The sequence below is a fragment of the Oncorhynchus mykiss genome, chromosome 13, assembly GCF_013265735.2.
Source record: "Oncorhynchus mykiss isolate Arlee chromosome 13, USDA_OmykA_1.1, whole genome shotgun sequence".
Lineage (NCBI taxonomy): Eukaryota > Metazoa > Chordata > Actinopteri > Salmoniformes > Salmonidae > Oncorhynchus > Oncorhynchus mykiss.
Genome location: NC_048577.1, coordinates 7672772 through 7699023, shown reverse-complemented (window position 1 = coordinate 7699023; position 26252 = coordinate 7672772). Strand labels below are relative to the sequence as shown.

Here is a 26252-nt window from a genome sequence, read left to right as displayed (position 1 = left end):
CCATTCCAGTGTTTTACTTGCTATATTGTATTTATCTTGCCACCATGGCCTTTTTTGCCTTTACCTCCCTTCTCACCTCATTTGCTCACATTGTATATAGACTTGTTTATACTGTATTATTGACTGTATGTTTGTTTTACTCCATGTGTAACTCTGTGTCGTTGTATGTGTCAAACTGCTTTGCTTTATCTTGGCCAGGTCGCAATTGTAAATGAGAACTTGTTCTCAACTTGCCTACCTGGTTAAATAAAGGTAAAATAAATAAATGAATAAAACAAATCCCATTCGTCATGTGACTGATAAGAGGCATTTCTCGCACATCATTTCAAAATCAATCAAAAGTTTAAAAAAATGTGTTGTGAAGCTCAACAAAGTCACTTCCAGATGATTTGAACATGATGTGAGATTGTTAATATGTGAAATCTTAATATCAGTCCCGTGACTTGAATGGGATTTTTGTAAATGTGGGAGTGTTCGACATTGTAGCTGACTTTAGAGGCAAGTCAAAATCTACAAATCACCTTGCATGATGAATAACTACTCAATATTATTTATAGATCATTCAGTCAGTCACAATTTACCCATGATACATCAGTTTTGATGCTCTCGAACAGTCTGAGTGACTGCTGAAGGAAGCCCTCTCTGCATAAGCTTCTTTCTCCCTGACATAGAGTTGGATAGAAGGTACATCTTGACATCTTTGTCATGATGTCTTCTGTGACAGAATGAGCAGCACCATTGAGGGCTATTTCCATTTTAAAGTAGTTAATATCTTCAACTTCCATAAGTTTAATAACAGTCTTCATACCAACTGAAATGGTGTATTAAATGGCTTAGCCATGCTAAAACAGGCTTTGAAGCAAGTACGCCCTCTATTAAACTCTATTGTCCCTGACTGCTTCAAAGTTGTGTCAACCACAGACTTCAAACCTCCAACCTCACACTCAGTGTCTATATATATATAGACTTCCAGTAAGTTAACTTGCAACACATCTCCCCTTCACTCTGTAAGTATGCTTGACGATATCTTAAAATATGTTTATTTTATCCTTTGTTTGTTTCCATGAACTTCTGTATCCTGTTATGTGCATGGCCATGCTATTGTAATGTATGTTTTGTTTTTCTGTTATTTACAGTATACTCTGTAGATGTATTTCTGTGTATTTAATCTGATACAGTATTGTACATGGGGTTACACATATAATACTTTAGCATGGTATTTTAAGGACTCTGAAAGCAAGAGATTGTTGTGGAGACTTGTTTGAAAATGACCTAAAGTAAGACTGAGAGTAACAGTGATTAGGTGTATGCTTCGTAAGAGCTTTAGGAGTAATATTAACATGAGAGACAGTGATGGTGGGTTGTGTTTAGGAGTAGTATTAACATGAGACACAGTGATGGTGGGTTGTGTTTAGGAGTAGTATTAACATGAGACACAGTGAAGGTGGGTTGTGTTTAGGAGTAGTATTAACATGAGACACAGTGATGGTGGGTTGTGTTTAGGAGTAGTATTAACATGAGACACAGTGATGGTGGGTTGTGTTTAGGAGTAGTATTAACATGAGACACAGTGAAGGTGGGTTGTGTTTAGGAGTAGTATTAACATGAGACACAGTGATGGTGGGTTGTGTTTAGGAGTAGTATTAACATGAGACACAGTGATGGTGGGTTGTGTTTAGGAGTAGTATTAACATGAGACACAGTGATGGTGGGTTGTGTTTAGGAGTAGTATTAACATGAGACACTGTGATGGTGGGTTGTGTTTAGGAGTAGTATAAACCTAAGACACAGTGATGGTGGGTTGTGTTTAGGAGTAGTATTAACATGAGACACAGTGATTGTGGGTTGTGTTTAGGAGTAGTATTAACATGAGACACAGTGATGGTGGGTTGTGTTTAGGAGTAGTATTAACATGAGACACAGTGATTGTGGGTTGTGTTTAGGAGTAGTATTAACATGAGACACATATATACAGTATAAAGTATTTTGTTGGTTTAGATGCACACACTGAGTATCACTTCCCTCTTCTCCTTTCCTGTCTGTCCTCTGACAGACCTCCCGAGTCATATCAGAAACATGTATATACACATTAGACTTTACAGAATATGTTCCTCTGTAGCTCAGTTGGTAGAACATCCTGCAACGTTATGGGTTTGGTTCCCTGGACCCCCCATAGGTAAAAATATATGCACACAGACTGTACATTGCTTTTGATAACTAAATGGCAATATTTATAGGCCAGTAGGAGGAGCTCTAGTCTAGATCACTGAACCTTCAGTACCACTTTGATGCAGCTGATGAGGAGTGATGGTCATGGGTGTGTAAATTGAATGGGTTCTAATTGAATAACATCATGGAACTTTGACCTGTATATACAGAACTCAGAAGGGCAAGGTAGGTCATTAAAATGTTAATGTTATAAATAGTTTAGTCAACACATTGTTTACATGGTTCTGTATGTAGTATAAAAGACCACAGTGAAAATTGATATTTAAAAAAAAAATATATATATATATGCCCAGACTTGTCTTTTACACCATTTCTGTTCTATTACAGTAACAGCCCTTTTCTGGCGTGTTGGTCTGGTTGTCGTGGATGTTAATGTCTTTACTAAACAGGAAGGACAGTTCTGCATCCACTACTTGTGTTCTGACTGCTTTTATAAGGTTTCAACACTTCTTGTTTTCACTCACTACCAGACAGTTGACTCACTGTACAAGTCCTCTCCTCTTCACTTCACTCTGTAGGTACTCTTGACAATATCTTGAAATATAGTTTTTGGTTATTTGTTTTTAGTCATAAGTCAAATACTTGAGGGTAATGTATAATTTGTGTGTGTGTGTGTGTGTGTGTGTGTGTGTGTGTGTGTGTGTGTGTGTGTGTGTGTGAGAGAGAGGGAGAGAAAGAGAGTAAGAGAGAGTGAGAGAGAGAGTGAAAGTCACTGGCTGTTTAGCCTCACAGCTTGAGGATAGGTGCTGTCATTGAACCTGGTGGTCAGTCTTTAGGCTGCTGTACAGCTTGGTGATAGCAGCTATCATTCAACCTGGTGGTCAGTCTTTAGGCTGCTGTACAGCTTGGTGATAGCAGCTATCATTCAACCTGGTGGTCAGTCTTTAGGCTGCTGTACAGCTTGACGGACCGTAAAGGATGGAACATTTATCCTCCTATATTTGGGGTTCTGAGAATAAAACAGCTTCAGAACAATCAACGCAGAAATATGTGTTTACAGTTCTACAGAGCTGTTCAATAAGTGATTGTTGTTGTTGTTGTTGTAATGATGATGATGACTACTGTATATATTAGGAAATTATTTTTTGCATCATGTCAGTTTAAGTAGACAGACGTAGACAGACATGCAACACATCACACACATTACATACATACATAGTGCAGTAGACTTACAGACAGACAGTATTCACATAGACAACCATTTAGCACAATACAACACAACACAATATGAGCCTGGTTCATTTTCAGTAATGAGACCCTGTACCCCATTTACAGTTTATACTTCAATGTATCAGGTGGAGTTATTCACCAGCTATAGAGTGAGTTGTTGTTTATGTTTCTAAGACTGCAGGGTGGGAGATGCAACAATGGCCTTGAGAACAGTAGGAAGTGTGTTGGTGGTCTTTCTCTGGTCTGTGACAGGTATGGTCTCATTCATAACTTATATGTTTGTCAATCTACAGACATGTGTATTACATTTGCTTGTGTTCTGTTAGGCATCTCCACTTCACTTTAAATAGTTGTGTTTCACACCTCACTGAGTGATGATTATCTGTGGTTTCTAATATGGCAACAAAGTGTGGACAAACCCTACCTTCAGTGTGAGCCAGAATACCTTGTCCTAATTCTGATACCATAGTGATGTCTAACTGTGTTTCAGTGGTACTGGGTCAGGATGGCTGGAGTGTTACATACACCACTCAGAGTATCTGTACCTTGAAGGGGTCATCAGTGGATCTGTTCTGCTCTTACACATATCCCAGTGGTACAGTCACAACAACCTTCTGGTTCACTGAATGGGGGACTGGTATAGAACCTGAAGATCTAGGTCAGAACCCAGAGTATGCAGGTCGTCTGGAGTATCATGGAGATAAGAAGAAAGACTGTACCCTGAAAATCACAGACCTGAGAGAGAGAGACTCGGCTACTTACAAGTTCAGATTATTAACAGATCAGGAAGGAGGGAAATATTCTGGAAGTCCTGGAATCACTCTGTCTGTTACAGGTACAGTTACATTCAATATAGTTAAACTGTTGAATTTCATTTAGTTCAGGAAAATTGTCTTGGTTTGTATTTATGTCTGTATAACATAGGATTTCTTCCATCTTTGTATTAGAATGATAAGTCAGTGATAAAGGGATTTACAGTGATATTGTTTTTTCTCCAGGTCTTCAGGTGAAGGTGAATGGTGGACATCAGGATAAGACACTGACCTGTATCACCACCTGTACTCTGACTGACAACCCCACCTACATCTGGTACATGAACGGACAACATCTAGATGAGAGTACCTCCCCCCAGTACAAAGACCCAGTCTCCAGTAACTATGATGACAGTTATTCCTGTGCTGTAAAAGGCCATGAGGACCTTCACTCTCCTGCAGTGTGTGAGTGTTCATTTAATACATTATACTGTGTGTTGGTTTCACTATGAGAACTTGAGAACTTTGAGCATCTCTAGAAAGAACTGAGAACACAATCCAATTGACCTCTTGTTATGTCACTGTGTTTCAGGTGTTCAGGGTCAGAGATGCAACAGAGTGACTTACACCAAGAGGAGAATCTGTGTCTTGAAGGGGTCAACAGTGGACATATCCTGTACTTATGTTGGTTATTATTCCACCACATTATCATTCTGGTTAAGAAGTGATAAGTCGACCCCTGAAGACCTAACCAGAGACCCAGGGTATGCAAGTCGAGTGGAGTACACTGGAACATACAGAGGTCCCTTCACCCTGAGAATCACAGATCTGAGAGAGGAGGACTCAGCTGAGTATCGCTTCACTTTTAAAACAGACAACTTTGACTGGGGTCATAGTTTCCCAGGAACAACTCTGTCTGTCACAGGTAATATACTACACTGTATGATACAACTGTAAATCATAATGAATTACAGGATAACTATATTAACCATCCTGTTAACACAGAGGTGTATGTGGTTTTATACATATTGTTTCAGGTCTGCAGGTGAAGGTGACTCCTGCTGCAGAGGGACAGAAGACACTGACCTGTATCACCACCTGTACTCTGACTGACAACCCCACCTACATCTGGTACAAGAACGGACAACATCTAGATGAGAGCACCTCCCCCCAGTACAAAGACCCAGTCTCCAGTAACTATGAAGACAGTTACTCCTGTGCTGTAAAAGGCCATGAGGATCTCCACTCTCCTGCAGTTTGTGAGTGTTTATTTATTAAGGGACAGATTGAAATTTACTGGGGGACGGGACAGGACTGGTCTTCAAAGTTTAAAATATTTTCACATGACCCTCCCCTTGTACTGTAAAATAAATTGACCACCCTCCCCCTCATAGAATTAACTCAAAATAATGTTTACGACCACAAATAAGAATAACTGTAGCGACCTGCACTTATAAACGTGATACCGACTTTGCCACTCCAGCCTGCTTTTGTGGCCTGATCGATGCCACGCAGGGCTACGGGCCAGAAGTTTGAGGGTTCCCGACCACCACAGACAAGCTCACCCTGCCTGTTCTATTACACTGCCATCATATACAAAATATATGCAACACATTTTCCACCAACAGGTTTCTGTGCCAATGCAGCACACAACCAATAAACAAAGCATACTGACTTCAGACACTTCAATGTCATGGTTTGTGTTTTCAACACCACAATACATAGACAATGTAAATCTGGACAAACAGAGAATACATCCCTCCCTACCTTGTAGTCTTACCCAGTATTGAAGACTTGACAATCTCTGAATGTCATTCAACTTTTTGGTGTTTTGTAACTAATGTCTCTTTCCGTTCATCAAATGGCTGCTGCTCAGTTTGGATTGACTGATTGATTTTATTTGTCAGTTAAAAGAATACATACAGTGGGGAGAACAAGTATTTGATACACTGTCGATTTTGCAGGTTGTCCTACTTACAAAGCATGTAGAGGTCTGTAATTTTTATCATAGGTACACTTCAACTGTGAGAGACAGAATCTAAAACAAAAATCCAGAAAATCACTTTGTATGATTTGTAAGTAATTAATTTGCATTTTATTGCATGACATAAGTATTTGATCACCTACCAACCAGTAAGAATTCCGGCTCTCACAGACCTGTTAGTTTTTCTTTAGGAAGCCCTCCTGTTCTCCACTCATTACCTGTATTAACTGCACCTGTTTGAACTCGTTACCTGTATAAAAGACACCTGTCCACACACTCAATCAAAAAGACTCCAACCTCTCCACATTGGCCAAGACCAGAGAGCTGTGTAAGGACATCAGGGATAAAGTTGTAGAACTGCACAAGGCTGGGATAGGCTACAGGACAATAGGTAAGCAGCTTGGTGAGAAGGCAAAAACTGTTGCCGCAATTATTAGAAAATGGAAGAAGTTCAAGATGACAGTCAATCACCCTCGGTCTGGGGCTCCATGCAAGATCTCACCTTGTGGGGCATCAATGATCATGAGGAAGGTGAGGGTCAGCCCAGAACTACAGGGCAGGACCTGGTTAATTTATTTTTTTATTTTTTATTTTACCTTTATTTAACCAGGCAAGTCAGTTAAGAACAAATTCTTATTTTCAATGACGGCCTGGGAACAGTGGGTTAACTGCCTGTTCAGGGGCAGAACGACAGATTTGTACCTTGTCAGCTCGGGGGTTTGAACTCACAACCTTCCGGTTACTAGTCCAACGCTCTAACCACTAGGCTACCCTGCCGCCCCAGGGTAATGACCTGAAGAGAGCTGGGACCACAGTCTCAAAGAAAACCATTAGTAACACACTACGCCGTCATGGATTAAAATCCTGCAGCGCACGCATGGTCCTCCTGCTCAAGCCAGCGCATGTCCAGGCCCGTCTGAAGTTTGCCAATGACCATATGGATGATCCAGAGGATGAATGGGTGAAGGTCATGTGTTCTGATGAGACAAAAATAGAGCTTTTTGGTCTAAACTCCACTCGCCGTGTTTGGAGGAAGAAGAAGGATGAGTACAACCCCAAGAACACCATCCCAACCGTGAAGCATGGAGGTGTAAACATCATTCTTTGGGGATGCTTTTCTGCAAAGGGGACAGGATGACTGCACCGTATTGAGGGGAAGATGGATGGGGCCATGTATCACGAGATCTTGGCCAACAACCTCCTTCCCTCAGTAAGAGTATTGAAGATGAGTTGTGGCTGGGTCTTCCAGCATGACAACGACCCGAAACACACAGCCAGGGCAACTAAGGAGTGGCTCCGTAAAAAGCATCTCAAGGTCCTGGAGTGGCCTAGCCAGTCTCCAGACCTGAACCCAATAGAAAATCTTTGGAGGGAGCTGAAAATCCGTATTGCCCAGCGACAGCCCCAAAACCTGAAGGATCTGGAGAAGGTCTGTATGGAGGAGTGGGCCAAAATCCCTGCTGCCGTGTGTGCAAACCTGGTCAAGAACTATAGGAAACATATGATCTCTGTAATTGCAAACAAAGGTTTCTGTACCAAATATTAGGTTCTGCTTTTCTGATGTATCAAATACTTCTGTCATGCAATAAAATTCAAATTAATTACTTAAAAATCATACAATGTGATTTTCTTAATATTTGTTTTAGATTTCGACTCTCACAGTTGAAGTGTACCTATGATAAAATGTACAGACCTCTACATGCTTTGTAAGTAGGAAAACCTGCAAAATCGGCAGTGTATCAAATACTTGTTCTCCCCACTGTATATAAACAATATTCTTTTAAGTGAACAGGATTAGACAGTAAAGTCGGGGACTTATTTTCATTGTGGTCCCTATGTTTTACATAAATACATATACAATTATACTGAACAAAAATATAAACGCAACGTGCAACAATTTCAACCATTTTACTGAGTTACAGTTCATATAAGTGTAACGGATGTGAAACGGCTAGCTTAGTTAGCGGTGCACGCTAAATAGCGTTCCAATCGGTGACGTCACTTTCTCTGAGACCTTGAAGTAGTAGTTCCCCTTGCTCTGCAAGGGTCGTGGCTTTTGTGGAGCGATGGGTAACGATGCTTGTTGATGTGGGCAGAGGGTCTCTGGTTCGCGCCCGGGTATGGGCGAGGGGACGGTCTAAAGTTATACTGTTACATAAGGTAATCAGTCAGATGAAATACTGTATATTCATTAGGTCCTAATCTATGGATTTCACATGACTGGGCAGGGTCACAACCATAGGTGGGCTTGGGAGGGCATAGGACCACCCACTGGGGAGCCAGGCCCAGCCAATCAGACTGAGGTTTTCCCAACAAAAGGGCTTTATCACAGACAGAATTACTCCTCAGTTTCATCAGCTCTCTGGGTGGCTGTTCTCAGATGATTCCGCAGGTGAAGAAGCCGGATGTGGAAATCCTGGGATGAATGTAAAAAAACACACAATCGTCCCCAAAACAAAAAATAAATAGATCCCTAATACATCACTGTAAAACTGTATACAATGTATATCAGTGTTGGTTTCATTTTATAATATGAGATCTGTTAGCATTTCTAGATAGAACTGAGAATACAATCTAGTTGACCTCTTGTTATGTCACTGTGTTTCAGGTGTTCAGGGTCAGAGCTGCAACAGAGTGACTTACACCAAGAGGAGAATCTGTGTCTTGAAGGGGTCAACAGTGGACATATCCTGTACTTATGTTGGTTATTATTCCACCACATCATCATTCTGGTTTAGAAGTGATAAGTCGACCCCTGAAGACCTAACCACATACCCAGGGTATGCAGGTCGTGTGGAGTACACTGGAACATACAGAGGTCCCTTCACCCTGAGAATCACAGATCTGAGAGAGGAGGACTCAGCTGGGTATCGCTTCACTTTTAAAGCAGACAACTTTGACTGGGGTCATAGTTTCCCAGGAACAACTCTGTCTGTCACAGGTAATACTACAACTGTAAATCATAATGAATTACAGGAGAAAATATATGAACCATCCTGTTAACACAGAGGTGTATGTGGTTTTATGCATATTGTTTCAGGTCTGCAGGTGAAGGTGACTCCTTCTGCAGAGGGACAGAAGACACTGACCTGTAGCACCACCTGTACTCTGACTGACAACCCCACCTACATCTGGTACAAGAACGGACAACATCTAGATGAGAGCACCTCCCCCCAGTACAAAGACCCAGTCTCCAGTAACTATGAAGACAGTTACTCCTGTGCTGTAAAAGGCCATGAGGATCTCCACTCTCCTGCAGTTTGTGAGTGTTTATTTATTAAGGGACAGATTGAAATTTACTGGGGGACGGGACAGGACTGGTCTTCAAAGTTTAAAATATTTTCACATGACCCTCCCCTTGTACTGTAAAATAAAATAATGTTTACGACCACAAATAAGAATAACTGTAGCAACCTGCATTTATAAACGTGAATTCCGACTGATCGATGCCACGCTGGGCTACGGGCCAGAAGTTTGAGGGTTCCCGACCACCACAGACAAGCTCACCCTGCCTGTTCTATTACACTGCCATCATATACAAAATATATGCAACACATTTTCCACCAACAGGTTTCTTTGCCAATGCAGCACACAACCAATAAACAAAGCATACTGACTTCAGACACTTCAATGTCATGGTTTGTGTTTTCAACACCACAATACATAGACAATGTAAATCTGGACAAACAGAGAATACATCCCTCCCTACTGTAATGGTTTTCTTCATCTGAACGAGAGGCGGACCAAAGCGCAGCGTGGTTATTTTGACTCATGTTTTAATAAATCACTTCACATTAACTTCACATTCACAAGAAACGTGAAAACCCAAAAACAGCCCTATCTGGTGCAAAACACAGAGACAGGAACAATCACCCACAAACACAGTGAAACCCAGGCTACCTAAGTATGATTCTCAATCAGAGACAACTAATGACACCTGCCTCTGATTGAGAACCATACTAGGCCGAAACATAGAAATACCCAAATCATAGAAAAACAAACATAGACTGCCCACCCCAACTCACGCCCTGACCATACTAAATAATAACAAAACAAAGGAAATAAAAGGTCAGAACGTGACAGTACCCCCCCCCCCAAAGGTGCGGACTCCGGCCGCAAAACCTTGACCTATAGGGGAGGGTCTGGGTGGGCGTCTGTCCGCGGTGGCGGCTCTGGCGCGGGACGCGGACCCCACTTCATCATTGTCTTAGTCCGCCTTATTGTCCGCCTCCGTGGCTTTCTCACCATGGCCACCCTTCTCAATGACCCCACTGGACAGAGGGGCAGCTCGGGACAGAGGTGGGGCAGCTCGGGACAGAGGTGGGGCAGCTCGGGACAGAGGTGGGGCAGCTCGGGACAGAGGTGGGGCAGCTGCTCGGGACAGAGGTGGGACAGCAGTTTGGGACAGAGGTGGGACAGCTGCTCGGGACAGAGGGGCGGCTGCTCGGGACAGAGGGGCGGCTGCTCGGGACAGCGGGGCGGCTGCTCGGGACAGCGGGGCGGCTGCTCGGGACAGCGGGGCGGCTGCTCGGGACAGAGGGGCAGCTCGGGACAGCGGGGCGGCTGCTCGGGACAGCGGGGCGGCTGTTCGGGACAGAGGTGGGACAGCTGCTCGGGACAGAGGGGCGGCTGCTCGGGACAGAGGGGCGGCTGCTCGGGACAGCGGGGCGGCTGCTCGGGACAACGTGGCGGCTGCTCGAGACAGAGGGGCAGCTCGGGACAGCGGGGCGGCTGCTCGGGACAGAGGGGCGGCTGCTCGGGACAGCGGGGCGGCTGCTCGGGACAGCGGGGCGGCTGCTCGGGACAGCGGGGCGGCTGCTCGGGACAGAGGGGCGGCTGCTCGGGACAGAGGTGGGACAGCTGCTCGGGACAGAGGTGGGACAGCTGCTCGGGACAGAGGGGCGGCTGCTCGGGACAGCGGGGCGGCTGCTCGGGACAGCGGGGAGGCTGCTCGGGACAGCGGGGCGGCTGCTCGGGACAGAGGTGGGACAGCTGCTCGGGACAGAGGGGCGGCTGCTCGGGACAGAGGGGCGGCTGCTCGGGACAGCGGGGCGGCTGCTCGGGACAGCGGGGCGGCTGCTCGGGACAGAGGGGCACCTGCTCGGGACAGAGGTGGGACAGCTGCTTGGGACAGAGGTGGGACAGCTGCTTGGGACAGAGGTGGGACAGCTGCTCGGGACAGAGGTGGGACAGCTGCTCGGGACAGAGGGGCGGCTGCTCGGGACAGAGGGGCGGCTTCTCGGGACAGCGGGGCGGCTGCTCGGGACAGAGGTGGGACAGCAGCTCGGGACAGAGGTGGGACAGCTGCTCGGGACAGAGGGGCGGTGGCTTGGGACAGAAGGGCGGCGGCTCGGGACAGAGGGGCGGCAGCTCGGGACAGAGGGGCGGCGGCTCGGGACAGAGGGGCGACGGCTCTGGGCTGAGGGGCTCTGGCGGCCCCTGGCTGACTGGCGGCACTGGCGGCCCCTGGCTGACTGGCGGCACTGGCGGCCCCTGGCTGACTGGCGGCACTGGCGGCCCCTGGCTGACTGGCGGCACTGGCGGCCCCTGGCTGACTGGCGGCACTGGCGGCCCCTGGCTGACTGGCGGCACTGGCGGCCCCTGGCTGACGGGCGGCACTGGCGGCCCCTGGCTGACGGGCGGCACTGGCGGCGCTGGGCAGACGGGCGGCACTGGCGCCGCTGGGCAGACGGGCGGCACTGGCGGCGCTGGGCAGACGGGCGGCACTGGGCAGACGGGCGGCACTGGCGGCGCTGGGCAGACGGGTGGCTCAGGCGGCGCTGGAGAGGAGGAAGGCTCTGGTAGCGCCGGAGAGGCGGGAGACTCCGGCAGCTCTGGAGAGGAGGAAGGCTCTGGTAGTGCCGGAGAGGCGGGAGACTCCGGCAGCGCTGGAGAGGAGGAAGGCTCTGGTAGCGCCGGAGAGGCGGGAGACTCCGGCAGCGCTGGAGAGGAGGAAGGCTCTGGTAGCGCCGGAGAGGCGGGAGACTCCGGCAGCGCCGGAGAGGAGGAAGGCTCTGGTAGTGCCGGAGAGGCGGGAAATTTTTGAGGCTGACTCTCGGGGTTCCATCCGCTCTGCCGTGCAAGTTCCTCATAATGCCGCCTCTCTGCTTTTGCTGCCTCCAGCTCGGCCTTGGGGCGGCAATATTCTCCTGGCTCTGCCCAGGGTCCTTTCCCGTCTAGAATCTCCTCCCAAGTCCATTTCTCCAAGTAGTGCAGCCTCTCCCACTGCTGCTGCTGCTGCTCCTGCTGCTGCTGCCTCTGTTGCTTCTCCTGCTGCTGCAGATGAAATACTGTATATTCATTAGGTCCTAATCTATGGATTTCACATGACTGGGCAGGGTCACAACCATGGGTGGGCTTGGGAGGGCATAGGACCACCGACTGGGGAGCCAGGCACAGCCAATCAGACTGAGGTTTTCCCAACAAAAGGGCTTTATCACAGACAGAATTACTCCTCAGTTTCATCAGCTGTCTGGGTGGCTGTTCTCAGATGATCCTGCAGGTGAAGAAGCCGGATGTGGAAATCCTGGGCTGAATGTAAAAAAACACACAATCGTCCCCAAAACAAAAAATAAATAGATCCCTAATACATCACTGTAAAACTGTATACAATGTATATTTGTGATGGTTTCATTTTATAATATGAGAACTGTTAGCATTTCTAGATAGAACTGAGAATACAATCTAGTTGACCTCTTGTTATGTCACTGTGTTTCAGGTGTTCAGGGTCAGAGCTGCAACAGAGTGACTTACACCAAGAGGAGAATCTGTGTCTTGAAGGAGTCAACAGTGGACATATCCTGTACTTATGTTGGTTATTATTCCACCACATCATCATTCTGGCTTAGAAGTGATAAGTCGACCCCTGAAGACCTAACCACAGACCCAGGGTATGCAGGTCGTGTGGAGTACACTGGAACATACAGAGGTCCCTTCACCCTGAGAATCACAGATCTGAGAGAGGAGGACTCAGCTGAGTATCGCTTCACTTTTAAAGCAAACAACTTTGAATGGGGTCATAGTTTCCCAGGAACAACTCTGTCTGTCACAGGTAATAAATACTACACTGTATGATACAACGGTAAATCATAATGAATTACAGGATAACTATATTAACCATCCTGTTAACACAGAGGTGTATGTGGTTTTATACATATTGTTTCAGGTCTGCAGGTGAAGGTGACTCCTGCTGCAGAGGGACAGAAGACACTGACCTGTATCACCACCTGTACTCTGACTGACAACCCCACCTACATCTGGTACAAGAACGGACAACGTCTAGATGGGCCCACTTCCCAACAATACTCTAGTAATATCCTAGTAGTGTTGGGTCATTCTGTAGACAGTTACTCCTGTACTGTAGAACACCATGAGGACCTCCACTCTCCTGCAGTGTGTGAGTATGAATTAAACTACTATTCTACTTAGAAAGTATCAATCATTTAATATCAATGAGAAGAGTATTACTGCTTTATCTATCAATATGCATCATTACATAGAAATGACAGACAATGTCATAGATGTTTGCATGTCTATAGTTAGAATGTTCAGTACCTCAGACACTTGAAGAATAGTTTAGTAGACACTCAAGTCCTAAAGTATCTCCAAATGTATTATTGTTCATGTTTTGTCTAAGTGATAGGTTTAGATAGTCCTCTGAGTTTAGATATGATTTATTTTTGACATGACGTCATTTGAGGTAGTATACTACAGTCCTGACCCTCTGACATATTCTGCTTTACTAGATGCTCCAAGGAACACCTCAGTGTCAGTCAGTCCCTCTGGTGAAATAGTGGAGGGCAGTTCAGTGACTCTGACCTGCAGCAGTGATGCCTACCCACCTGTGGACAAATACACCTGGTACAAGAAGAACGTAACCTCACCAAAAGCATCAGGACAGAGTTACAGCATCACTAACATCCTCTCTGAGGACAGAGGAGAATATTACTGTGAGGCCCAGAATGGAAGAGGATCTATGAACTCTACAGCTCTGATGATCATTGTAGCAGGTAAAGTTACATCTTCAATACTTCAATACAAAATGATGTTCAATAATAAATGATGTTTCAAGGTGTCTTCTTCTAGTTTGCCTCATTACACTTTGGTTTATAACTATACATAGGCTTCTATATACAAGTATTACATTAATGTCCTGTATTGCTGTATATTCATTTTCACTTCATAATAACATGTTCTCATATGATCTGTATTATATTACAGGGAAACAAACATCAGTTGTGACTGCAGCTGTAGGAATCATAGTGGTTGTTCTGGTTCTCATCCTCTGTTTCTCTGGATTCATGTGGTTCAGGTGAGTGAAAATTGTCACGATCGTCGTAGTAAGGAGACCAAAGTGCAGCGTGCTGTGAATGCATACTTTACTGAAAGGACGAAAAAAACACGAAGTACACTAAACAAAACAAACAAAATGACAAGACGACCGTGACCCCTATAGAAACACTGTGCTAACATGAAACATCACATAGACAACAACCCACAAACCACAATACAACACAGGCTACCTAAATATGGTTCCCAATCAGAGACAACGACAAACACCTGCCACTGACTGAGAACCATATCAGGCCAAAACACATAGAAATAGACCAACTAGACATACAACATAGAATGCCCACTCCTATCACACCCTGACCAAACAAAACATAGAAACAAACAGCACAAATCATGGTCAGAGTGTGACAGAAAATAGATGTTTGTATTATTCTTTCACCTTAGCACACTGATTTGTTCTTAACTCATTAAGGTATAGGCCCAATGCCCTTAACCACTAGGCCACCTGGCGCGGCAGGTAACTTAGTGGTTAGAGTGTTGAACTTGTAACCAAGATTGAATCTTTGAGATGAAAATATACAAATCTGTCGTTCTTCCTCTGAACAAGGCAGTTAACCCACTGTTCCTAGACCAGTTAACCCACTGTTCCTAGGCCGTCATTGTAAATAAGAGTTTGTTCTTAACTGACTTGCCTAGTTAAATAAAGGTTAAAAAAAACCTGTTAAAATGTATTTGTAATATATCAACTTACTTACAGAGCAGAACTCACTCTGTCCCTCTTTACAGGAGATCCACAGGAGGAAGTAATGCCACAGCAGACACACAGGTGATTCTATTAGTTGCAACAGGGTTTCAGCTGTGTCGTGCTGGGCAAGAAACTAAATGTTCACCCAGGGGGTTACAACTCCATTTTCATTAATTTACGGTGACATGACAGTCTCTTTCATACTATTTTCATTGTTACCTCGCTCTCTCTCTCGCTCTCTCTCTCTCTCTCTCTCTCTCCAGAGTGTCCGTCCTGACTGTAACAGTGACACGTACACAGCTCTGAACATGAGGACCTTGTCCCCTGACTACGACACTCTGATAGTAAGTCTCTTTTAATGAATTTGGTTTGCTTATGAGTGTGTGTTTTATACAGTACTTGAATGTGTTTAGAGTAAATTATGGAAAGACTGGTGTTTCAAAGAACTCATGCATTTCCTCTCTCCCTCCATCTCCTTCTCTCCCTCCCTCTCCTTCTCTCCCTCCCTCTCCTTCTCTCCCTCCCTCTCCTTCTCTCCCACTCTCTCTTTCTCGCTCTCTCTCTTTCTGTCCACAGAGTGTCCATCCTGACCCTAACAGTGATACGTACACACCTCTGAACATGAAGACCAGGTCACCAGAGTATGACACCCTGGCAGTAAGCGTGTGTGTGTGTGTGTGTGTGTGTGCGTGTGCGTGTGCGTGTGTGCGTATAAAATGTGGGAGTGCTACTTCAGTATGTCTTTTTTCAGAATGTGAGGGGAATCTCCCACTGAAGAGTATCACCACAGAACCTGGACTGAAGAGAACAACCACAGATCCTGGACTGAAGAGAGGCACCATAGATCCTGGACTGAAGAGAAGCACCATAGATCCTGGACTGAAGAGAAGCACCATAGATCCTGGACTGAAGAGAAGCACCATAGATCCTGGACTGAAGAGAGGCACCACAGATCCTGGACTGAAGAGAACCACCACAGATCCCAGACTGAAGAAAAGCACCAACATTGAACCTGGACTGAAGAGAACCACCAACATTGAACCTGGACTGAAGAGAACCATCAACATTGAACCTGGACTGAAGAGAACCACCAACATTGAACCTGGACTGAAGAGAACCACCAACATTGAACCTGGACTGAAGAGAACCACCACAGATCCCAGACTGAAGAGAACCACCACAGATCCCAGACTGAAGAGAACCACCAACATTGAACCTGGACTGAAGAGAACCACCAACATTGAACCTGGACTGAAGAGAACCACCAACATTGAACCTGGACTGAAGAGAACCACCAACATTGAACCTGGACTGAAGAGAACCACCAACATTGAACCTGGACTGAAGAGAACCACCAACATTGAACCTGGACTGAAAATGATCACCACACAACCTGGACTGAAGGTTCCAATACAAAATGAGGCCTTACACCTCTATTCTATTGCTGCCATATCTAGAGGTTTTTACACACCATGAACTTTAACTTTTCACTAAATACTGGAATATATATTTTGGAATGGAATATATTGATGATAAATGAGATGTGTTATATTTTGATGTAAATCTGTTTACTATCTTTAGTTTTATTTCTGATCTTTCTATGGGATTTTGTCATATACAGATGTTTTATAACATCAATAGTCCTACTTTCCTCAGCAACTAATATGGATCATATTGAAAACAGCTTTTTAATATTTTTAGCTCTTGGGCCAAGTTTCTCCAGATGTTTTTCATGATGATTAACTTTGTATTGCTGTCAGATATTATTACTAATTTTATATTACGTAATACAATATTGTTCCGTCATGATATATTTTTTATTTTAAAATAAATGTAATCAGTCCGTTATTATAATTTCCAACATTTTGGTAGGCTATTTGTTAGTCAACTTGTCTATAATTTCTAAAGACATGCAGTGGCGACACGTCATTCAAGGCAGCTGAGGCAGAGCTAAATCTGTTTTCAGCCCCATGGTTAGCTTTTTCTGTTGCTTGTTTTGCATGTTTTGAAATTAATACGTGAAACATATCAGTTTGCAAATAAAGTTAATAAATAAATAAAGCATTGAGTTAATAAAGTCGCATAGAAACATGGTCTCTCTTTTCCTTTCTTTAGTTAAGGCAGCTCCAAAATGCAGGTGTTGCAGCCTAGCTTAGTGCTTTCTGTGGTGGTGGGGCAGCCAGCATAAAATACGGAGCGTAGGGGTTGGTAATGTTCTCTAGTTGTGCTGTGATTGGCTCAGTGTTCTGTCACTCATGGGGACACTACGTCACTGCAAAATCTAAGGGTAGAGCTTGAAATGTCAAGCCCCTTGGGTGCTGCCATAGAATTACATTAGAAATGCCCATCCAAAAAGTCTCAAGGTCATTGGTTTAGACAAAATTACGTCAAATCGCGTTAAATCTACCGTAGCTTTGATTGGACTGATTGGACAAACTTTCAAAATCTTAGCTGGCAAGCTAGACCAGCAGTCATCATCATGCATCAAGTCGGCAATCTACTGACAAATCCTTATCAACCCTTGTCATATGAAATTATAGATAAAACGTATCAGTGCTCATTGGCCATTGGACATAAACATTACAAAACAAGTTGGAATCACAAATTCAACAATTAGTGCTAAGGCAGCACTGCAGGCCCGGGTTTGATCCCGGACTGTTACAGCCGGCTGTGACCGGGAGACCTATGAGGCAGAGCACAATTGTCCCAGGGTCATCTGGGTTAGGGGAGGGTTTAGCCGGCCAGGAAGTCCTTGTCTCATCATGCTCTAGTAACTCCTTGTGGCCTGGCGCCTGCAAGCTGACGTCGGTCGTCAGTTAAACAGTGTTTCCTGCGACACATTGGTGCCTGCTGTTTGTCCTCCTGTCCAAGGGGTGGAGGTGGAGAGCACCAGGCTGGTGATCAGGTACCTAGACCACTGGATGCAGAGAACCCCTCACTCTCCTCAGAAGACCAACCCTATAGGCCTCAACAACTCCTCAGCCTCCCAGTACGCCTCCACATGGTAAGGACATCTGTCTTTGAGGAGAATATTACTGTGAGGCTGAGAATACAATTGCATCTATGAACTCTGCAGCTCTGATGATCATTGTAGCAGGTAAAGTTTCATCCTTAATACCTCAATTCAAAATTACTTTTCAAGATAAATCTTAATAATTATACTTTGGATTATTACACTTTTGTTAATAATTACAGGTTTGTTTATAAAATCCCCAAGTATTTTAACAAGTATTACATTGATATTCTGTTTTCTTATCATAATAATATTCAGTTCATTAGAACATAATGTGTTCTCATATCATCCATATTTTATTTTAGGGAAACAGACCTCAGTTGTGACTGCAGCTGTAGGAATCACAGTGGTTCTGGTTCTCATCCTCTGTCACTCTGGCTTCAGGTGCGTTTTGAGGACGAGGATGTCCACTACGCTGCTGTGAAATTCAACCTCCCCAGTGCTGCCACCCAGTGAGCATATTCTGTATTAAGGTCATTCATATGCTGCTGTTTATTGTAGGAGATGTCATTAATAAGCAAAACAGTTGACCCTTTGAGACCACTATGAACCCAAACTATGAACCCAACAATGGACATCTCAGGACAGTTACTATGACATGTCTACAATGGGGGAGTGATGTGATGTTGGTGTTGATGAGAACTGTTTTCTGTTCCAAATGGCACTCTATTCCCTATTTAGTGCACTACTTTAGACAGAGCCCTATAGGGTGCCACCATTTGGGACGATGTCTTTGTTTCATTTCGGTTTCTTTCTCTTCAGCAGCACAAGCAGCTGAGGAGGACTCCTCATTTTCTCTACAGTACAGTCAACAAACCCTGAACCAAGAGGACCCCAACACAACAAACCCTGAACCAAGAGGACCCCAACACAACAAACCCTGAACCAAGAAGACCTGAACAGAACAAACCCAGAAAGAAGTAGACCTGAACACAACAAACCCAGAAAGAAGAAGATCTGAACACAACAAACCCAGAAAGAAGAAGACCTGAACACAACAAATTTAATGTGTTTATATGGGCTATAAGTAAAGGAGTGTTAATTGCTTTTGCAGTATTTTTTCAAAAAAAAAAAAAAATGGGATATTTGTTTTCCTAAAGGGGAAATTTAAAATCAAATATCTAAATGATCAGACAGACAGACAGACAGACAGACAGACAGACAGACAGACAGACAGACAGACAGACAGACAGACAGACAGACAGACAGACAGACTTAGCTATATGCATGTCAGGGTTCACTTTGGGTCCATTGCTCTGAAGATCAGTGAGCTGAAGACATCTCTTTCACACAAGCACACTGGAAATTCAGAGCAGCTTGCCTTGGACTTGGCATAATGACAGCTCACTGTTGTCTGTTGTTTCTAGCTAGTTAATGTTGATAGCTAAAAGTAGGCTCACTAACTAGCTCACTAGTTAACTATGGGGTCTTGCTGTAATTCAGAGGCAGCGCATCATATTGTTCACAATCCAGTACATTCAGAGTAGCTGTGTGATGCACAAAAATGCGTGTTTATCGCTGAATAACAGCAGCTTCATGTAGCTAACTAGCTAGTTGAGATCACTAGTTCACTCAATACAACCGCCAGTTCAACATAAGTCCCAATAACACAGGACTTTTACGTGCGTGACTGTTTTATTATATATATATTTTTGACCGTTTCTACCTTCTATTTTAGATATTTTCATCAGACTAGTAGGGACATATGAAGCCTGGAGGCTGCAGTAATGTTGAGATGTCAGTAGGGAGAGCTCTAGTCTAGAACACTGGTACCAAAGATACTCCCCTTTCATCTGTTCTGGAACCTTCAGTACCAGCTGATGAGGAGTGATGGGAATGGGTCACATTTTGTCTCTTGTAAAACATGTAGGTCCACTCCTCAAATAAAGAAATGTAACTACAGTATTCTGACTTTAGACCATTTTCTATTTAGATACAGTAACATCCCTTATGTGACATGTTGTTCCTGCATGTTATTGCCCTGACTAGGCTACTTTAAAATGTATCAACCACAGAACTCACACTTAGGCTATGCCTGCTTCTACTAATACTTACAGTAGACTACTTCTTGTTTCCACGCAGTGACAGTAAGTTGACTCACTGTTCAATACCTCTCCTCTTCACTTCACTCTGTAAGTACACTTGACAATATCTTGAAATATAGTTTTAGTTTTGACGTATTTAGCCAAACATCACATGACTTCCTGTATCTTTGTACTTGTTGGTTTATTTTGAACTGTGTTTTGGTTGTTACATCAGGGCCTGTATTCATAAAGTGTCTCAGATGGTCCATATAATTATGATCTAAAAGGCTAAACTGATCCCAGATCAGCTCTCCTACTCTGATACACTTTGTGAATACTCATGTGTTTAGTTTAGATCAGTTTATTCATTTACATGTTTAAAACATGATCAGTAGAGTTTACCAGTAATTCCCAGATCTCCATTCAATAGGGTCATGTTCACTGTCATAGTATAACAGGGTCAATGATAACTGTGTGTATGGCAGGCTACATGTAGACAGTATATGGACAGCAGCAGTCAATACAGCTAACTAACGGTACTACCAGTACTGTACACATAATATTTATTTATATAACCAGGCAAGTCAGTTAAGAACTGATTCTTAGTTTCAATGACGGCCTAGGAACTGCCTGATTTGTACTTTGTCAGCTCGGGGGTTTGAACTTTCAACCTTCCAGTTACTGGTCCAACGCTCTAACCACTAGTCTACCCTGCCGCCCCGAGAATATGATAGTGGAATGTTGTACTACTACAGACATCAGTGTTTGTGTGATTAAATGTGACTTTGTCAAGTAGCCAGTGTTGTGTTTCACCATTCTATCTGATGTATTGTCAGTTTGTAATGTTGTTATTAGCCCAACATTATTGATGACATTATTATTAGGATGGTGCAGTAATGTTGAGATGCCAGTAGGGGGAGCTCTAGTCTAGAACACTGGAACCTTCAGTACCACTTTGATGCAGCTGATGAGGAGAGTAAATTGAATGTGTTTGAAGAATATAATGAATGACATCATGGAACTGACCAAATGTGAATGGAACTTTGACCTGTTCCATGTAGAACTCAGAGGGACAAGACAACACATTCTAAGATATTATAAACATTCCATATAGAATAGTCAACATATTGTTAACATGGTTATGTATTTATATAAAAGTGGAAATGGGGGACATTTTGTCCATTATAGAAATGTAGGGCCCATTTTAATACAGTAACCTCCCTTCTCTAACATGATGTTCTAGTCGTCATGCATGTTAATGTCTTAAAGAGGAAGGAAAGGACTGTTCTGCATCAGCTACTTGTGTCCTGACTACATAAATATGTATCAACCACAGAACTGACACTTACTAGCAGTTGCCACACACTACCAGTAAGTTGACTCACTGTGCAAGACCTCTCCCCTTCCCTTCACTCTGCAGGTACTCTAGACAATATCTTGAAATATAGTTTTGGGTTATTTGTTTTTAGTAATAAGTCATATACTTGAGGGTAATATATCATTTTACTTGTTGTTATGTTATGAGATGTGTTTTGGTTGTTACATCAGGGCCAGTATTCATAAAGTGTCTCAGTGTAGGAGTGTTGCTCTACATAGAGATGAGATGATTAACCAGGGTAAAAAAAGACATGCAAAATAACAATTTAACACTGCAGTATGTGTGTGTGTGTGTGTGTGTGTGTGTGTGCGGGGGATTTGTACACTGCTAGACATGACCACCTTGTTAAGCTGATAGCCAGCCAGGTGAGACAAGTATTCTCACCAACAGCACACATGCATAAACATTCTTGTGCAAAGGGACACCTCGTTAGCGCTGGAGAAGATGGCTGCCGTTTTATGGGATCTTAAAAACTTATTTGGGATAGGGGGCAGTATTCTGAAATTTTAATGAATGAGGTGCCCAAAGTAAACTGCCTGTTACTCAGGCCCAGAAACTAGCATATGCATATACAGTGGGGAGAATAAGTAATTGATACACTGCCGATTTTGCAGGTTTTCCTACTTACAACGCATGTAGAGGTCTGTAATTTTTATCATAGTTACACTTCAACTGTGAGAGACGGAATCTAAAACAAAAAAAACAGAAAATCACATTGTATGATTTATAAGTAATTCATTTGCATTTTATTGCATGACATAAGTATTTGATCATCTACCAACCAGTAAGAATTCCGGCTCTCACTGACCTGTTAGTTTTTCTTTAAGAAGCCCTCCTGTTCTCCACTCATTACCTGTATTAACTGCACCTGTTTGAACTCAATCAAACAGACTCCAACCTCTCCACAATGGCCAAGACCAGAGAGTCTTGTGGTGGTGGGTTGTGTTTAGGAGTAGTATTAACATGAGACACAGTGTTGTTGGGTTGTGTTTAGGAGTAGTATTCACATGAGACACAGTGATGGTGGGTTGTGTTTAGGAGTAGTATTAACATGAGACACAGTGATGGTGGGTTGTGATTAGGAGTAGTATTAACATGTGACACAGTGATGGTGGGTTGTGTTTAGGAGTAGTATTAACATGAGACACAGTGATGGTGGGTTGTGATTAGGAGTAGTATTAACATGTGACACAGTGATGGTGGGTTGTGTTTAGGAGTAGTATTAACATGAGACACAGTGATGGTGGGTTGTGATTAGGAGTAGTATTAACATGTGACACAGTGATGGTGGGTTGTGTTTAGGAGTAGTATTAACATGAGACACAGTGATGGTGGGTTGTGATTAGGAGTAGTATTAACATGTGACACAGTGATGGTGGGTTGTGTTTAGGAGTAGTATTAACATGAGACACAGTGATGGTGGGTTGTGTTTAGGAGTAGTATTAACATGAGACACAGTGATGGTGGGTTGCGTTTAGGAGTAGTATTAACATGAGACCACCTGGAAAAATGGCTACCTCAGTATTTTACGCAAGATTTTCTGCGGGAGACACCATGTGACCACTACATATGGTCCCTTACGGCCATTCTTCAATGGAAATGCCTAAAAAGACGCCGCAATGTTGTAGACACCTGGGGGAATACGTGAAAAACGTAAGTTCATTCATAGCTCATTCACAGCCATACAAGGAGTCATTGGCATGAGGCGGTTTCAAAAAATGTGGCACTTCCTGGTTGGATTTTTTTCTTGGTTTCGCCTGTAACATCAGTTCTGTGGCACTCACAGACAATATCTTTGCAGTTTTGGAAACGTCAGAGTGTTTTCTTTCCAAAGCTGTAAATTATATGCATAGTCGAGCACTCTGTAAGTACTCTTGACAATATCTTGAAATATAGTTTTTGGTTATTTGTTTTTAGTCATAAGTCAAATACCTGAGGGTAATGTATCATTTGTGTGTGTGTGTGAGAGAGAGAAAGAGAGTGAGAGAGTGAAAGTCACTGGCTGTTTAGCCTCACAGCTTGAGGATAGGTGCTATCATTGAACCTGGTGGTCAGTCTTTAGTCACTGGCTGTTTAGCCTCACAGCTTGAGGATAGGTGCTATCATTGAACCTGGTGGTCAGTCTTTAGTCACTGGCTGTTTAGCCTCACAGCTTGAGGATAGGAGCTATCATTGAACCTGGTGGTCAGTCTTTAGTCACTGGCTGTTTAGCCTCACAGCTTGAGGATAGGAGCTATCATTGAACCTGGTGGTCATTTAGGCTGCTGTACAGATTGACGGACTGTAGAGGATTGAACATTTATCCTCCTATATATGGGGTTCTGAGAATAAAACAACTTCAGAACAATCAATGTAGAAATATGTGTTTACAGTTCAATAAGTGATTGTTGTTGTTGTTGTTTACAATGATGATGATGACTACTGTATATATTAGGAATTTATTTTTGCATCATGTCAGATATGTAGACAGACGTAGACAGACATGCAACACATCACACACATTACATACAAACATAGTGCAGTAGACTTACAGACAGACAGTATTCACATAGACAACCATTTAGCACAATACAACACAGCACAATATGAGCCTGGTTCATTTTTAGTAATGAGGCCCTGTACCCCATTTACAGTTTCTACTTCAATGTATCAGGTGGAGTTATTCACCAGCTATAGAGTGAGTTGTTTATGTTTCTAAGACTGCAGGGTGGGAGATGCAACAATGGCCTTGAGAACAGCAGGAAGTGTGTTGGTGGTCTTTCTCTGGTCTCTGACAGGTATGGTCTCATTCATAACTTATATGTTTGTCAATCAACAGACATGTGTATTACATTTGCTTGTGTTCTGTTAGGCATCTCCACTTCATTTTAAATAGTTGTGTTTCACACCTCACTGAGTGATGACTATCTGTGGTTTCCAATATGGCAACAAAGTGTGGACAAACCCTACCTTCAGTGTGAGCCAAATACCTTGTCCTAATTCTGATACCATTGTGATGTCTAACTGTGTTTCAGTGGTACTGGGTCAGGATGGCTGGAGTGTTACATACACCACTCAGAGTATCTGTACCTTGAAGGGGTCAACAGTGGAGCTGACCTGTTCTTATACATATCCCAGAGGTAAAGTCACAACAACCTTCTGGTTCACTAAAATGGAGGCTGGTATAGAACCTGAAGATCTAGGTCAGGACCCAGAGTATGCAGGTCGTCTGGAGTATCATGGGGTTAAGAAGAAAGACTGTACCCTGAAAATCACAGACCTGAGAGAGAGAGACTCAGCTACATACAGGTTCAGATTATTAACAGATCAAGAAGGAGGGAAATTTTCTGGAAGTCCTGGAGTCACTCTGTCTGTCACAGGTACAGTTAGTTACATTCAATATAGTTAAACTGTTGAATTCCATTTAGTTCAGGAAAATTGTCTTGGTTTGTGTTTATGTCTGTATAACATAGGATTTCCTCCATCTTTGTATTAGAATGATAAATCAGTGATAAAGGGATTTACAGTGATATTGTTTTTTCTCCAGGTCTTCAGGTGAAGGTGACTGGTGGACATCAGGATAAGACACTGACCTGTAGCACCACCTGTACTCTGACTGACAACCCCACCTACATCTGGTACAAGAACGGACAACATCGAGATGAGAGCACCTCCCCCCAATACAAATACTCAGTCTCCAATGACTATGATGCCAGTTATTCCTGTGCTGTAAAAGGCCATGAGGACCTTCACTCTCCTGCAGTGTGTGAGTGTTCATTTAATACATTATACTGTGTGTTGGTTTCACTATGAGAACTTGAGAGCTTTGAGCATCTCTAGAAAGAACAGAGAACACAATCCAATTGACCTCTTGTTATGTCACTGTGTTTCAGGTGTTCAGGGTCAGAGCTGCAACAGAGTGACTTACACCAAGAGAAGAATCTGTGTCTTGAAGGGGTCAACAGTGGACATATCCTGTACTTATGTTGGTTATTATTCCACCACATCATCATTCTGGTTTAGAAGTGATACGTTGACCCCTGAAGACCTAACCACAGACCCAGGGTATGCAGGTCGTGTGAAGTACCCTGACAAAGAGAAAAGGAGAAACGAAGGTCCCTTCACCCTGATAATCACAGATTTGAGAGAGGAGGACTCAGCTGAGTATCGCTTCACTTTTAAAACAAACAACTTTGAATGGGGTCATAGTTTCCCAGGAACAACTCTGTCTGTCACAGGTAATACTACCCTGTATGATACAACTGTAAATCATATTGAATTACAGGAGAAAATAAATTAACCATCCTGTTAACACAGAGGTGTATGTGGTTTTGTACATATTGTTTCAGGTCTGCAGGTGAAGGTGACTCCTGCTGCAGAGGGACAGAAGAAACTGACCTGTATCACCACCTGTACTCTGACTGACAACCCCACCTACATCTGGTACAAGAACGGACAACATCTAGATGAGAGCACCTCCCCCCAGTACAAAGACCCAGTCTCCAGTAACTATGAAGACAGCTACTCCTGTGCTGCAAAAGGCCATGAGGATCTCCACTCTCCTGCAGTTTGTGAGTGTTTATTTATTAAGGGACAGATTGAAATTTACTGGGGGACGGGACAGGACTGGTCTTCAAAGTTTAAAATATTTTCACATGACCCTCCCCTTTTACTGTAAAATAAATT

At 43.5% G+C, this 26252-nt stretch overlaps 2 protein-coding genes across 8 annotated transcripts; both read left to right on the top strand.

The window, feature by feature from the left end:
* Positions 1-657: 657 nt before the first annotated feature.
* LOC118938175 lies at positions 658-26252 on the top strand. Of its 7 annotated transcripts, none has more exons than XM_036940084.1 (7): positions 658-1007; positions 2700-2743; positions 24287-24364; positions 24602-24946; positions 25114-25332; positions 25460-25804; positions 25916-26252. In XM_036940084.1, the coding sequence occupies exons 3-7, from the start codon at positions 24310-24312 to the stop codon at positions 26242-26244; spliced, it is 1293 nt and encodes a 430-aa protein (XP_036795979.1). In that variant the 5' UTR covers positions 658-1007; positions 2700-2743; positions 24287-24309; the 3' UTR covers positions 26245-26252. The 7 variants fall into 7 exon arrangements, with proteins under 7 accessions (XP_036795979.1, XP_036795980.1, XP_036795982.1 ...); XM_036940085.1 differs by lacking the exon at positions 24287-24364 and adding an exon at positions 3574-3651; XM_036940087.1 differs by lacking the exons at positions 2700-2743; positions 24287-24364 and adding an exon at positions 3574-3651.
* LOC118938176 (sialoadhesin-like) lies at positions 9118-16058 on the top strand. Its single transcript, XM_036940090.1, has 9 exons — positions 9118-9397; positions 12854-13186; positions 13301-13531; positions 13881-14144; positions 14356-14446; positions 15214-15253; positions 15436-15516; positions 15749-15829; positions 15924-16058. The coding sequence occupies exons 1-9, from the start codon at positions 9160-9162 to the stop codon at positions 15945-15947; spliced, it is 1383 nt and encodes a 460-aa protein (XP_036795985.1). The 5' UTR covers positions 9118-9159; the 3' UTR covers positions 15948-16058.

Bases quoted from the DNA above. Each gene is read 5' to 3' on its own strand.
- LOC118938176 (XM_036940090.1), top strand. From the start codon at position 9,160: ATGCATATTGTTTCAGGTCTGCAGGTGAAGGTGACTCCTTCTGCAGAG. The intron at 13,187-13,300 runs GTAATAAATACT...ATATTGTTTCAG, and splicing joins AACAACTCTGTCTGTCACAG to GTCTGCAGGTGAAGGTGACT. The intron at 15,830-15,923 runs GTAAGCGTGTGT...GTCTTTTTTCAG, and splicing joins CAGAGTATGACACCCTGGCA to AATGTGAGGGGAATCTCCCA.
- LOC118938175 (XM_036940083.1), top strand. From the start codon at position 2,596: ATGTTAATGTCTTTACTAAACAGGAAGGACAGTTCTGCATCCACTACT. The intron at 24,947-25,113 runs GTACAGTTAGTT...TTTTTTCTCCAG, and splicing joins AGTCACTCTGTCTGTCACAG to GTCTTCAGGTGAAGGTGACT. The intron at 25,805-25,915 runs GTAATACTACCC...ATATTGTTTCAG, and splicing joins AACAACTCTGTCTGTCACAG to GTCTGCAGGTGAAGGTGACT.